This window comes from Nannobrachium achirus, assembly GCF_963921795.1.
Source record: "Nannobrachium achirus genome assembly, chromosome: 3".
Classification (NCBI taxonomy): domain Eukaryota; kingdom Metazoa; phylum Chordata; class Actinopteri; order Myctophiformes; family Myctophidae; genus Nannobrachium; species Nannobrachium achirus.
Window position 1 is genome coordinate 38,959,300 of NC_137812.1, and position 15,944 is coordinate 38,975,243.

The 15,944-nt window shown below is 41.9% G+C and overlaps 1 protein-coding gene across 2 annotated transcripts; it reads right to left on the reverse strand.

The window, feature by feature from the left end:
- Positions 1-3,763: 3,763 nt before the first annotated feature.
- Positions 3,764-14,982, reverse strand: LOC308281404 (uncharacterized protein). 2 transcript variants are annotated; one of them, XM_080721573.1, is made up of 4 exons: positions 14,836-14,982; positions 11,345-11,439; positions 10,479-10,518; positions 3,764-6,019 (listed from the first exon to the last, which is right to left on the reverse strand). In XM_080721573.1, exons 1-4 carry the CDS (start codon positions 14,906-14,908, stop codon positions 5,385-5,387), a joined length of 843 nt encoding a protein of 280 aa, XP_080577699.1. In that variant the 5' UTR covers positions 14,909-14,982; the 3' UTR covers positions 3,764-5,384. The 2 variants fall into 2 exon arrangements, with proteins under 2 accessions (XP_080577699.1, XP_080577698.1); XM_080721572.1 differs by having other exon boundaries at positions 11,345-11,442.
- Positions 14,983-15,944: the final 962 nt, after the last annotated feature.

Below are 15,944 nucleotides of genomic sequence, written 5' to 3' on the forward strand. Positions count from 1 at the left end.
GGCTGCATTTATCAAAATAACTGATGCATAGTCTGAATTGTATTATTGTGTAGTTTATAGATTATAAGGAATATAGCAAGTTTGGACTAGTTTCTTTGTAAAACCTGCAAAATATAGACATAGCCTACTATTCTTCACACAACATAAATTCAAACACATACCTTGCCTTATACCAATACTCTTGGGCATGGCCCTCAGGCTGCTGAACAATACATAATAGATTATATTTGATACTATTTTTAAGTCTTAGTTTGTGATATGAGTAAGCAAATATCCACCTATGAATGATGTAAAACAATGAAATCCACCTTGTATTTTCACATATAGAGAAATAAAAAGTAAACACCTATCTAAACCTATTTTACAGCACCTATCAAGTAACTTACATTGCATTGAACTGGTCATGAACTTGACTTAATCTCCTTTGCCCCCTTGGAGCATATATAGGGCGTCCACTATGGATCTCTGGTCATGAATAGCATGGCAAAATTGGCATGTACTGTTCGGTACATTCATGGAATGCATTTCAAATACTGCAATGAAGTTGGAGGTACAGTACTATATGAAATCGTAGAAAGCCTGTTATGATATACATATTGGATGGACAAAGAAAGGAATAGGAACATTATGTAGTTATTTGTATTGTTGATTCTTCTTTGAATGTTCTCTGAATTGGTCATCCTGACTTGATGGATGGAAAATCAAAGTTCCAGAAGGCACATCTGTCCGTCATCATTTCACGACTGGGCTGTCACCACCACCATAGTCTCTGTGGTCGAAGCAAACAAATACAAGCCTTGTTTGACATACTGTATTAGGCCTACATACTCAAAGTTTTAGGGGATAATATCGTCTTATCGTACAATTTGAATAAGTATAGAATAGACTTTATGTTAAAGTTTTATGAAGCCTTCACATTGACTTGTCCACCCACCCACAGCATTCAGTCAATTACAGCCAGAAGCTGAATTTATATTAAATATGACTAGCCTTGTCATGTGGAACATCATAGAGCTTGTTTCAAGGATGTATGTAGTTCTAGGGATGACTATCATCTGCAGTGTAATGGCCCTTACACTCTATGGTAATCACTCAATCTTTTCCTTTTCCACTGTATAGGCTACTTTTACATTTACTGAGCAGGTTTTTGCTGAACAGAGAGACATATTTGACTCTGCTGTGGACATACATAAGGCAGAGGTCATATCTAGTCAGGGCCAAATATGGTCAAGCATGGAACATGAAGTAGCCTAATCATTGTGTAGCCGTTCTGTGCCTTATAGTGTCTCTCTGTTGTAGGCCTACTAGTTTGAGTATTTTTAGATTACATCAAAACAGGAGAATACAACAACACCCAAGCAAATAATAGTCACCCAAGTCACATAGTGTTCCACTATGGTCTTACTTTGTTCTTCCACAGGGGACACATCTGCTAAATCGGCTCCCTCGCTGGCCATTTGGACCTCTCTGTGTACTTCTTCTGCCAAGGCAGAAGGTGGTGCCACCTCCTCTTCTGCCAGGGATGCAGAGTGGCTGTGCATGGCTTCTACTGATGCCTCTGATTCCACTGCCTGCTGGGTCATGTCCACATCTGGTTCTGCTTCCTCAGCCTCTGGTACTTCCTCTGCTTGGGCTTCAACTGCTGCTTTGTCTTCCTGCACTGCTGATTCAGCACCAGGGCCACTCTCAGTTGCAGCAGCATCCTCAGTGGGAGCAGCCTCTTCCATGGTTGCACCCTCAGTAGAAGCAACCTCGATAGAAGCAACCTCCTCAACTGGTGCAGTGCCATCCTTAACAGCTGGAACCTCAGCTTCAGGTTCTACTCCTTCCTCTGCTGCAGACTCTCCTTCTGCATTCACAGCTTTGTAAGCTAGAACCTCCACTACATTTGCTGTGTCACCCTCTTCCTTTGTAGGAACATCAACAACAGGTGCCTCCTCCTCTTCAATTGCAACAGCAACAGCTTCTAAAATCTCCTTTGTTGATTCTGAGGCTTCAGGGTTGTTCCCATCTTCTTCCATTTGCTGGACAGCATCCAATATAGACTCTAGAAGAAAAAACAGAGATATGGGGCAGTTAATATTGATCTATTGTGCCTTATATCAGGCAAATAATGCCATTGGTATATTATTATTCTCCGTTTCCAATTTTTGCTCTCTAGCAGAATGGCCATGCATTCTAATTGCATAATCTGCCACGTGTAGCAAAATACAGCAGGTTAATAAAGCATGCACCTGTTAGTGTTACAATATGTATAACGTAACAGTACCGCAGGGTATAGTGTATTATTAGAAAGTGACAGTCTTTGCGAAGTGCTGTGCCGTCTTGAATTGACCATTCCACTTACCTTCAGACCTCTACCACAAACTCACAAATAGTCATTTTGGTATTGAGAATTATAGGATTGTACAGAAGGAATAAGTAGTTTATGATCCCTGAGTCCTTGAACAAAGTCTAAACATTGTATTGATACAATGATAGCCCCTGGAGAAATGTTGAGTCCTTCTACTGGCGAAACATTCAGAGGACAGGACATGTTCAATGTTAGTCAATGGGGACTAACATTGAACATGCTGTACTGCATTTTGTGATTTGTATTTTGATGTTTTTTCCTGTACCCCTGGAAGAATATAGTCTCTCCTACAGCATAAACTAATGGGATCCTTAAAGAGGTGGTGCCATAGTTTTGTACTTTTTCTATTTTGTATGTGTCTATGGAGTTGACATTAATCTAATAGACCACCGATTGGGGTTATATGCAAATTTGCCTTCCCTGTGTATTTTTGGTTACTTTCTGAAAGCTGAAAGCCTCCGAGTCAAAAAACAGATTTAATGACATGATCATAAAATCCCCTCCCCTTTTATCATACACCCAAGAGTGTGAAGAAACTCCAAACAATTAAAAGCAAAATTAGGAAATACTTGTATGACAAATGTTTCAAAAAAGCTTAATAGAAATACAGATGTTTAGGGCTTACCCTTGTATTTAACATCCTAGTCAATGAATATAATTAATGTTCCTGCAGCTTGCTTTTAATTAACTTCCTCAACTTGTTGAACAGGTCCCACAATCTTGTAGGTTGTTTACCTGGTTAATGCCTGCAGGCAGCTATCTTCTGTCTGGCAAAATATTGTACATTTAACAGTCATAGCCAACATTAAACTCTCTAGCTTAATACAGGCCAAAACACAACCCTATCAATATAGGTGAACCTCATTTGATTTCAGGGGTTAAAATGGCCAATAGGCACACACATGATAATCAAGACAAACATATTCAACTCAAAGTAGCATAGTAAACCTTAGACACATATTCAGTACCCTCTGGTGGACAGAATAATGTGCAGACTAAGAGACATACTTTACAATCAATTTGAGCATTGCTTTGTCCACAAGGCACCAGGGAGCATCTAAACTATATAGGAAATAACATTTGAGGATTTGGGTCAAACACATCCACTATCTCTAAAGCAACTATTAATGTGATCTTAACAAGAGATACACATTAAGGAATGGAGCAGGAGGGATCCTACAAAGAAAAGTTGCCAGTTTGGTGTGGTAAATATTGTGACGATTGCTACCTTCACACAAGTTATTTATTCTCAACCAATTCAAAAGAAAGATGTTTGTGCCAAGATGTATGCCATATCTAGGCCAGATGTATGCTTCTGAATCCAGACATTTTTGGGGGCGCAGACAAAGCCAGATGCCAGATTACATTTTAAGTGTGTCAGGAAAAGTAATGCAATATAGGACCAAAATGTATAACAATCTCTTTATTGAACTTCAACTTCCCTTATGATTCTCAAACATTCTCACACATTTCTCAACAGCAGTGACATAAGTACACAACATCCAATGCCAGGAGATATAGGTGCATGAATGTGGTTCCTAGAGTGTTGTCATAAACATCTTAATTTCACACAAAATATCAAGACACACCAGAACAGTATCGGCTCATAAGAAAAAGAAAATGGCTTTGTTTTTGAGGAAAAGGCTAGTCAAGAACAGGGAAACAAATGATTACCTACCATTGACCGAAGTGAATATTTGTCAACTGTATGAGAAATATTGTATACATTTGTATTGATCAGGTGGATTATAACCGAATGTTGTAAGCAGCCTTAACATAAACCAATGTTAATCTATAACAATGAAGTTTAGAATGTAGTATTCACAAGCTGTAAGGCATGTTTACTAGTTTGAAACCGGCTTAGACTGGCCACAACCAACTGGTATTTGTAAGGATGTTTTGTTCAAGTCACACCCCTCCTTCAGCACAGGTTGGATATCAGTTTGCAAATGGGTTCAGCGCAGTGTTGAGATTGGGAAACCTCAATTTGTGCTTGTGAAATGGGGTCTGACTTGTACCTGGAGCACTATTCTGGAATAAAGAAGGATTAAGATGGTGACCATGTCATCGAGAAAACAAATAGGGGCTGCTTGACTTCTGGAATGCAGGTAGTATATAATAACTTAAATAATTTTTTAAAATAATGTCACCATCATGAACCTGCCCAATTATGACCACCACTTAATCCTTCTCATTTCTAGGAAAGGTTGGAAGAACAGCACCTTTGAGGACAAAGAGACAAGAGTAGGGGAGGATCTAGCAGACCTTTGGTCACATTTCACAATAAGCTCTCTGGAAAAGCCAGAAACAAGCACAATCCTCTCTACCATATCCAATATATTATTATATTTGCATAACCTCCATAATCCTTCTCTAGTGCTAAACAGTTGTTGGGCATTCCCTTATGTCTATCTGAATCTAGGAGTTGTGGACCTGGCTGAGACTATTCAAATCTGTTGAAAGTTATTAACACACCAAGCAGCTACATGAAAAGCTAGCGAAAGCATTCAGACAAAAGTGAATGAGCAAGGTGCAGTTGCATCCTTATTTAAGGGGCACTTAGAACATATTTTTGTCTTTTTACAGTTGGTTTCATATTCAGGGATCAGGATAACATTATTTACATTCATCATCTCTTAGTTCAATCCCTTAGATCTACTCCTTATACCCCAAATTCAACTCTACCATGCAACTGTGGATAGTAAAAAAGAAAAAAGAACTGGCAGGAACTGAATACTAAGCAGAAGTACTGTCCACAATAGCACGGTCTAACTTTGCAACTTATTGTCAAACGTTGTAATATTGTCTGGGTGGGGTGGATTGTGGTTAAGGTCAACCAATAAACTGGAACGAAGGACCCCCTATTTCGTATGCGTTAACAGAGTGAACATCCATGGTGTTTGCAATGGACTTCATGAGACTTTAAATAGGGTCACCAATCCATTTTGTCCAGGCCCAAAGGAGAGGGTATGGGTTACCCAGAGTTAACCCATACCCTTCCCCTCAGGGTGAACCTAGAACTTTCGAAACCTTATGCTGCCACCTCAGCAGCGGCCGGGGCAGCCTCAGGGGCTGCAGGGGCCGTCTCAGCAGGTGGAGCGACCTCCTCTACTACTGGCGTACCGGCGGCTTCTTCCACAGCAGCAACAGGAGCTGCCTCGGCAACGGCCTCTACTGCAACAGGTGCTGCGGCCTCCTCCACAGCGGGCACTGCCGCCACCTCAGCGACAGCCTCTACTGCCGGTGCAGCAGCCTCCTCAGCAGCGGGTGCTGCAGCCACCTCCGCGACGGCCTCTACCGCAACGGGTTCTGCGGCCACCTCAGCAACGGGCGCTGCCTCAGCAACGGGCGCTGCCTCAGCAACGGGCGCTGCCTCAGCAACGGGTGCTGCGGCCTCCTCAACAACGGGTGCTGGGGCCTCCTCAGCGACGGCCTCTACCACAGCGGGTGCTGCGGCCTCCTCCGCGACGGGTGCTGGTGCTTCCACTGCAGCTGCGGGCTCTTCAGCAGCTGGGGCTGCGACGGCCTCTGCGACAGGCTCGGCAGCGGGCTCCGCTACAGGTTCTGCTGCTGGGGCAGCAGCTTCTACAGGAGCGGCGACAGACTCTGCGACGGCCTCCACGGGGGCGGGTTCAGCTGGGGCAACGACAGCCGCTGCTGCTGGAGCTGCCGATTGTGGACAAAGATAAACGGCGGATTAGGGAAAGTGAAAACAAAGATTCGCTTTTGCACCAATATAAGCAACATGTCAGTCACCATGCACAGTGATCAGCTACTGGTGACCCTGGGTGACCCAGGACAGGACATACACATACCCCACCTTTTTAATCCTCTCACTTACAACTGGCCTGAACAACTTTGCCTGCCATGAGCAACTAATACCATGCTCTAAACTCTTAAACCCTAGTCATCATAACACTCTAGATGGGCTACCGTGATTGCTTGAAAGCAATTTAATCAAGGATTTGAAACACCATTTGATCGCATGAAACAGCAGGATTTTTGCAGGGCTGTCCCCAAAAATGACCATAGATAAATACATCATATATTTTATATATACACATATATATTATGTTTGCTTAGTAACAAATGATAGAAGTTAACCAAATTCAGTCTTCATTCATCAGTAGAGAATATAGTGTACAATCATCTTTGGATCTTAAAAATACAACTTAAATTAATGCAAGTAGATATTTGAGGTTAACACGAGTTCCACAGAGTGATAAACACAGGTAGTCAAAACTACCACAGGCTTCGAGTTTTATTTTTTGTCCAGCTGTAAGTGGACTGTACCCAGGTGAACCAATGAAAGCAGAAGCTTAGTCCTATAACAGACTAGTTGGCTAGTCTGGGCGTACAGCCATCCCCCCGGGGTACCTCTGTAGACAAAATAACAGACAGAAATCCGACTGGACAAGCCAGATTAATGCATTGAGAATGACCACTCTACCATGTTCATTATTTGGGTGGCACCGCCAAACCCTGCCAAAGCATGTGTTCCATTCTCAGATTTTCTGTGCTACTCCATGCTTTGGCAAAAGCCATGCAAACAAGATTCCCGTCTGCCAGCAGTCGAGTCAGCTATGCTAGAGAACTGAATATTATGGGGGTTTGTGTGACATTCCTCCACTAGCTGACAACTGCACAGAACTGACAAAAATTACAACTAAAATGCTGTTTAGTTACTGTGACCAGAGACTAGGATATGCACATCCCCACAGCTTTATACACAGTGCTGGATCTAAAAAAACGTTATGACTTACAGTAACTAAATGAATATAAAAGGAAATGTCCGCACGCGATAAGGATGCTCTCTCGTCTTTTATTTTATTTTTCAATCAAACAACGTGGGCTTTATCAAGGAACTTGATAAAGCCCTGCCAGGCGAAACGTTGTTTGGTTGAAAAATAAAATAAAGGACGGGAGAGCATCCCTATCGCCTACGGACATTTCCTTTTGTATTAATTTAGTTACTGTGAGTCATTGAAGGCTACAATAAGCAGTTTCAGGGCTCCAAACTGACCTTTTCATAGAATAAATGTAGAGGTGAACCGATTGATCGGTTCCGATATCAGATCGGCCGATCAAGGCCATATCGGTTTTGATCGGTGTTTCCATAATTGGATCAAAGCGAGCCGATCAAGGGATTGAAGCAAAAGGGACGTTGACGTTCGATTCACGTGCGCATGCGTGCTTCTGACGAAGGAGAGCTCTGTTCTCTCTTCTCTTGTGTGTGTGTGTGTGTGTGTGTGTGTGTGTGTGTGTGTGTGTGTGTGTGTGTGTGTGTGTGTGTGTGTGTGTGTGTGGCTCCATGTTCACTTCTGTCTGTGAGCCACTTAATCCCCCCCCTCCTCCCACACCACACACAGACATGCACCGAAGAAAGGGGGACAGAGTGAGATGAAAGTTGTTTGTTTTAAACATATTGGATACACCATTGGAATAGTAGCCTACTTCTACCTTTGTAGGTGTTGACTTCTCAAAGTAAAATCCACGATTTGAGTGATCAGATGAATGCGTTTTCAGCTGTGTTGGGTTAACGAGGCTCCGCTCGTGTCTCTCTCTCTCTCTCTTTGGGTTAACGAGGCTCCGCTCGTGTCTCTCTCTCTCTCTCTCTCTTTGGGTTAACGAGGCTACGCTCGTCTCTCTCTCTCTCTCTCTCTCTCTTTGGGTTAACGAGGCTACGCTCGTCTCTCTCTCTCTCTCTCTCTCTCTCTCTCTCTCTCTCTCTCTCTCTCTCTCTCTCTCTCTCTCTCTCTCTCTCTCTCTCTCTCTCTCTCTCTCTCTCTCTCTCTCTCTCTCTCTCTCTCTCTCTCTGCGACGTGAGAGAAGAGAGAGAGGCTGTAACGTTGATGTTAAACTTAATTCCAAAAAACATAATTCCAAAGTCATTGGAGGACAACAGTTGGAGGTAGTTGTTGTCGATCTAAGGATAACGTTTGTAGTTCCCTTATATAGTTTAAAACAGTCATTTCCACAGGTGCTAACCGTTAGCACTAGATGTAAGGAGGATGACGCGTTGCCATTTAGTTTCTGCGACAGAAACAAGCAAACAGGTCTATAAAAAGTGTTGCCATATCCTGTTTTTTCCAGCAAACAGGTCTATAAAAATAAAAAACTGGGAAGGTCAGTCAAACAGAAATGTTGTTGTCTGATATTGTTTAAGAACAGTGGTTCTCAAACATTTTCATGCCAAGAGCAAGGACCCCAAATATGTATATAGTGTACAGAAAATCTTAAGGGCCTATTTGGCCTATTATTGTTGCTATTAACCATTATAGCCAAATAACCTTGAAAATAATGAAGGATAGACAATATTGCCACTGTCTTTATGAGAAAACCTTTTTGTTTTGTTTTTCTTGAGGAGGAATTTTCCTAGGACTAAAATGATTTACGATAATATATCATATTGAGAATCGAATCAAATCATGACCTTAAAATATAAAGTTGAATTGAATTAATATATACAATGTCAATGTTGTGTAAGAGGAATCATTAAATATATAAATGCTCCGACAGTGACACAATAGAAGAATTTATGGATTTCACGCTGTGATCGATCGGTAATATCGGTGGTAATATCGGTGCTTTGATCGATCGGTAATATCGGTATCGGCAGATATTGATTCCAGCTGATCGGTGATCGGTATCGGCCCCAAAAAACCTGATCGGTGCATCTCTAAATAAATGTCTAATATATATACCAGCGACCTCGCCCTTTATCTGGCCAGTGATGTATATCGGACCCATATATGGAGATCCATGTACTGTATATGGAGATATGCTGTGAGACCCCAAACATGCTTACTCAGTTATTCGTTATGTGAAAGTCCTATGACATCTATGACATCTAATATCATCCATACGCCAGCACTTTCGCCTAAAACGTATTCACCTAAACACATTTGGTCCTTTCGCCTGGCACTTTTGCCGTGGAGATAGTCTTTTCACCGCCGTTGAAGAACCGCCGTTGAAGAGCCATTTCGCCTAAATGTTCTAGGTCCGTCTTTTTTTTAATCCATTTCGCCTTAATTGTCCTTAAAATGTCGGGTGTCTTTAACTAGGTAACGATGACACGCGCTGCTGCGCCCTGGCCGGGCTGCCACGCTGTGGGCAGACAGACAGAATTTGGCACAGAGCAGAGGAGAGCGCATCAGAACCAGACACGGAAAGTTTGGATCTGCACGCCTCCCACCAGAACAATTTTGCTGCATAGCCTATATATTTTACACACTTGATAGTCTTCCAAATCAAATGCTATGATGTATATCGGGACTTGACCTATTTGCGCAGTGCACATCAATGTTTTTGGATACTATGGAGTGCATAATGGTCAAATTGACAGGTAACACCACTGTCAGTCACTGTAATATTTAATGACAAAGGGATAATATGCAAACATGGACAGTCTGACAGCAGTACTGAACCTCTGTAAAGTTGTGATGAAAAGTTATGATGAAAACAAAACCTGGGTAGTCTATATGGCGAAATGGCTCTTCAACGGCAGTGAAAAGACTCGCCTCCACGGTGAAAGAGCCAGGCGAAAGGACCATTATGTGTTTCGGCGAATACGTTTTAGGCAAAACTGCCCGACACCATGCATACAATCCCTTTATGCCTATATGGAGATCCCTGTCTGTAGAACCAGCCACACAGATATGGGCTGTCTTCATCCATATATGGGCATTCCCATATGAAGTCCTGTTAGATATGGGCTTAATATTGATGACATCAAGGATCTCCATATACAGGCATAAAAGGGATTCTGTTAGTGAGGTTCCCCTGACATTACAGTGATGTCAGCGCATGATGTCAGAGTGTCAAACCCATAGACCATTAAAAGCGTACATGGACAGATGTCCGTCCGGACGGAGACATGATGTGATGTTTCTCAGACTAAACTGTGACCGAATAGCATTCAAGGCGCACCAGCAAATAATTTAGATGCACCCATATATCTATGTATGTGGGTGCACCTGAAATCTTATTATGACATTAAGATATTTATTGTCCAGGTATAGTACTGGCAAAACAATTTATTTTTGTTGCACTGGTCAGATATTTGGGTGCATGTGGAGCCCCGAACTTGTGTTGCTGTATGCATTACAGTAGTTCAAATACTCACCCTCTTTGGGAGCACTGTCACCATTTAATGTCTTGTAGGCCTGTGGAAGGCATAGCAGAAGTTCAACATAGCCACCTTGCATTGCATGCTTACCCAATTCCTCTCGTTTGTGTACATTCAATGTACTGTGCATCCATGCAGAACAGATTCTTGAGACATTTGTATAATTTGTATAATACAAAGATGTTTGTTTCCCAAGGGTTCTCAAACTATTTTATACAACAACCCCATATTATGAGACCCCATCAACCCCCCCCCCCCCCCCCTTCTTTTTCTTTGGTTGCCAATGTGCAACCCCACTTTGGGTCTCAACTCTCAACCCATAATTTGAGAACCACTGGTCTATCCTAACAAGCAGTGTCTTCAGAACACAACAATGCTCTTTTATATGCCTTCCATTCCATACACTGTGGTAATGTCTGTTCCAGGACAACAGTTACCACATCCAGTCAAGGGGGTGCATGTAGCTGGGATCACAGCTTAGGCACAAAATGGCAGCCCAGTCCCTAAGGAAGATGCGCTTGGGAGACAACTACTAGTGTGGGTCTATTGTGTGAAGGTCATCTGAGAACAGATCCTTAAAGCTTCTTGGTTTCACACACCCTTTATTAATTATGGGATGCCTGTCTTTCTATCTTATGATAGTATTCAGCATGTCCACAACTGCCATCCACGCCCATTCATATATTAATTGTTTCATAGGACAGGGACATGCTTTTAAATAGAAAATAGGAGTATTTTACTTTAAGGATTTGTCTGCTAGTATGGGATTTCGATTTCGAAGGAAGACCGAACGATGAAACAAACATGGAGGTCCCCAGTTGGGAAATTAAACAGAAAATGAGATGGTTAAGTGGGATACTCACGTAGATCACTGCAGCTGTGAGACCACCTCCACCCAGAAGAACGTATGTCATGTTGGTTCCACCTGGGATCCCATAAGCCATCTGTCGTACAGGAACTGCTGAGAAGGAACAACAATGTTCAAGGTAAAAACAATGTTCCTTTAGAAAAAATATATATATAATTTGCATTACTTATTTAACGCAGAGTAAAATGGAACCAAAACCACCCATGTGTTAATTTAACACTGTATATATTATTGTGTTTATTTGCCCACGTTCATTTTATTTTCCATAGTAGTTGACCCTTTGCAATTCAAATTATTGATACATTACAAGAGGAAATGTGTTAGGGCAAAGGGAGTTCTTATATTGTACAAGACAATTTAGATTAGCATTCAGATATTTAAATCAGAATGTGTGGGGTGTCAAAAGTAATGGTTTTGTTCAGGAGATTGTCCCCAAACTTGCAGTGACAATGTACCTTTCTCCCTTAAATTACAAAGGACTCTACAGAGTTAGTTATTTAGCAGTGGTTGGATAGATATGTACAGTAGTACTAGTGACAAAACTAAACACAATTGCATAAATTCCCGACCTGTGTCTAGGATTTTAACAGTGATGTTAAATACTGTTTATATAAGTAGCTGCCCAATGGAATTTTATCCACGTTATCATATTTTATCGAGCAATTTCAATATTGACCCTTACAATGTGTATGTGTGCGCAAAACCTTTCAATTGAGACATAATAGAATACATCGTCCATTAAAAAGTGTGATCCGAGTAATCGAATGTGACCTTTTGCTAATTTATTGGCATCTTCAACAACATACCTTAACTCATCACATACAGTAAGAGTTAACATGACAAACCAAAGGATCTGCCAAGTACATCAATTGCTTAATAGGCTGTTAAGAGGCTTAAATAGGCTGTTGATTTGGTAGAGAGAGCAGTAGTGACGTGCTACTTGTGCACTGACTGCCCTCCAGGAAAAGGATTGTGTGTGGTGTTTAGAGGATTTCCAGTGGTGCATTAGGGGATGGCATAAATAAAACCATCCTCCCGAACACTGCCGGACTCTCTGTAGCAAGATACATCTCCCTCTCTGTTCTTGCATCCGTTATATTTAACTGAATTGCTCCCTGCAGATAGAAAGATATATGTATACTGTACACAGTTGAGAACAGAGAATTGGTGACCTGGGTTCAAGTTCAACATTTTATTACAAAGCAAAGGTTGGGAGGAGTGTGGTTCCAGTTCCAGTGATTTTCTATATGTGATTGATGCGTTAACTCATGAACTGAGCCTAATTTATACACCGTCTGTAGTGTGACGGTGTTGCTTGCCGACAAGAGCTGATTTTCAAGCTAACAAAACGTCCTACCTACACGCACAGTAATGCAGGTCTGTGTATTTCATGATAGGCATATTATATCCTTTAAACGGCTAGGCTAGCCTAGTCAGAGCAGTGTGGGAACACAATGTACAGCAGCCAGCCTCCCTCCCCCTTCGCTCAACCCCTCCCCTTTCCTTCTCTTTACTCTGTCCACATGCTAAGGGAATCACATTTCATCCCGTGCCCTTTCTGAGAGCACACATTTCCTATCTATATAAAGATAAGAAGTATTGACCATGTATCCAATGGCCAATTTGCTCAATCAATATCACTGATTATTTTAGAGTATTTTCACAATTTAAGGAGCTTTTCGTCCCGAAACCAAAGACCTGGTCTGACCCCCTATAATAAAATAATAATAATTGCATTATAAAACGTAACCGTTCTCGTTTGAAAGGCAATATCTGTCCAAACATGTCTTTAAGGCCTCTCATTTAAGGGCCTCACTATCATGCATAACAATACCTCCATTAACCAATTAGGCCCTAATTTATACTAAGGCTTTAAAAAAATAGCAGGCCTACAAGCTCACGATATGCGATGTAGCTTGTAGAGACTACAAACATTATAAATCCAAGTGTAATGTCCACCAGAGATGAATAGTGCATAGTCATGGATGCTCCTTAGCTCTTCTTCTAATACCCATGACACAGCAGCATGTGGATCACCAAGCCAAGTATTTATAAACTAATCAGATAATCCCTGCATAGGAGTTAAGGCCTGTCAAAAATAAATGGGCACGCTTGGCACCAAATAACACAAACAGCCAAGATGGCTGCCAAACATGTGTGGTGATTTGACATTGGTTTGTGCACATGTATGCAAGAGCCATGCACATGCATGGAGGACTGGTATGTGCTTACAGTGAGATAGCATAGCAACATCAGGATTCAGGATGATGATTTACAGACTGGCAGCACAACTTTGCATTTGCAAAGTTAGTTAGACCCTCTTATCCATAGGCTATGGACAGTGTCTGTGCCACTGTCTATATTATGTTATGCAAGTGCTATGCCTGTTCATTCTGCTGGACAGAGGCCATTTTCTTTCCCATTGGTATGCAAGTGTACACACACATAAAACCCACCCACCTTGTAGGCTAAAGGCTACCAGTGTTTCCTTACAGGCTATGTTGCTGTGCATTACAGACAGACAACAAGGCCCAAACCAGGCCTCAGAACCACCTGACTACTTTCTCTCCACTATCTTTAAGTCAAGTCAGCAAAACTACAAGCTGCCTCTGCAGACAAAGATGATGCTGTGTCTACCTACAAGTTTACAATTCCAAACTTTGGAAGTCAGACTGTAACATGTTTTAGACCGAGTGTGCCGATGTATTTTAATAAAGCCTTCATGCCATAACTATGTGAAAAGGTATAAATGTACGTTAATACATAAATTGGCTCTGAATTGGTTTTTGTAGAAGAATAAAAAATATGGTTTGTACTGAAATCTCGCTATGCATATGCTTTCAGACAACCACATTCGACGCTCAAGTTCATGTTACGAACGCCTCTGTTCAATGTATAGGGGCCGGGCCTGTTCCTTATTGTCCCCATCGCCAGACCCTAATGACAACAATCGCATTTAGAGCGTAGTTAGTTAGAAATACAAAATGTTTTACCAATGTATTGGATGCAGACCAGTTACATAAATGTTTCATCTTTGTTCCTTTGTGGCTGCGATGCGCTGTTCCATAACAAACTGTGCAGAACTGCGTGTTCCCAAAGAGAGACACACCTCCCCCATACAAAGGTTGGAAGCCATTCACAACCGACCACATGGCGATAAAAGTACATTTTATCACTGGTTTTATCATTTAGCAAAGGCAATGCAGTAAATATAAATACTAGATCGACTACCCGTTGTACAACAGGACGTTAAAATCGTTATAATTTATTGCACAGGAACTATTGGACATGGACAATGGGACAGTGAGTCCACGAAAAGAAAAAAGTAAACTTAATTGGCAGGGTAACCTGATTTGCACAACTAGGCCTAACTGGACAGCTAATTGACGGGCACGTGCACATTGCACAAACCTAGCACAGTAATTATGATGGTTTAATGTGTATATCCAAACACAGTCTAAAGCTCAACGGGAGACAGTAACTCACCATTGCATGATGATGGTTTGACTGCCAACCGTGCCAGGGGCCCAAGTTTCTGCCATGCCCGTCTACAGAACATCTTGGATCAGGTCACAGTAGCCTACAAACAATAAATGAAAGATGTGCGTCGGACAGGCTTCCCAGATGACTGAAGAGGTGAGCATCTAGTGTTTGTGAGCACATTCACTGCAGAGAGATCACATCACACACCCCTTCATGCGTTACGTCACGTCCCACGTGTGCGAATAACATGTGTCCTTTGGCTTTGGAAAGGAGGGGGGGGGTGCATGACAATGGAAACTCATTTTCATTTCAAGGACCCCCAGTTTGACATGCATTAGGCTACGGACCCCCATTTAATGGCATTTCTACGACCCCAATCTAATGAATCTATTGTAAAAGCAATGTTAATTTTACTCAGAGAATGTAGCCTACAAATGGAACCAGGTCCATTTGGACTATCATCATTTAGCTGAGGACCCCTTGGAACACCCTCAAGGATCCCTGGGGGTCCCCGGACCCCACTTTGAGAACCAATGCAATAAAGAGCCTGGGTTTAGGGGCCCTTCTCTAATAAGATCTGAAGACTTCAAATGCATTTCTGCAGCTTCTCCATTTGATCAATTAATTTAGCTCTGGAACTTTATTAACTCAGTTTTGCCACTTTATTCAACATATCATATACATGTCTGTCTGACTACAACAACACAGAACAAGTGGAAGAGTTGTCTGAACACTGTTTAACAGCATAAGTGGATTTAGGCACTGCATGCACCTTTTGGAAGATTGTTGCTTAATAGCCTACAACCTACACTGTCATTGGATTGCATAATCCACCGCCATAGGTTGTAAACTCACATCCATGTGCTTGACGTGACTTTCACATATGACCGTACGTACGTAGCGCATGAACGACGAGAGAGGGAGAGAGAGAATCTAGAAACAAGAAACACAGATCAGAAGAATGAGAGAGAGACCCCTGGCGGCTTTACTTGATATCCTGAACGACCTGTCTGTCTGTGGGCCTAATCACACACACCCTGTTTTATGAAATGTAGGCTGGTACTTTGTAGGTTTAGCTCAGAAGCAATACATTTCACAAGTGCATGTACATT

Excerpts from the sequence above, each read along its gene's own strand:
- LOC308281404 (XM_080721572.1), bottom strand. The coding sequence starts at position 14,908 with ATGTTCTGTAGACGGGCATGGCAGAAACTTGGGCCCCTGGCACGGTTG. Across the intron at positions 11,443-14,835 it reads CAAACCATCATCATGCAATG|CAGTTCCTGTACGACAGATG; the intron begins GTGAGTTACTGT and ends GTTCCTTCTCAG. Across the intron at positions 10,519-11,344 it reads TCACAGCTGCAGTGATCTAC|GCCTACAAGACATTAAATGG; the intron begins GTGAGTATCCCA and ends TGCCTTCCACAG.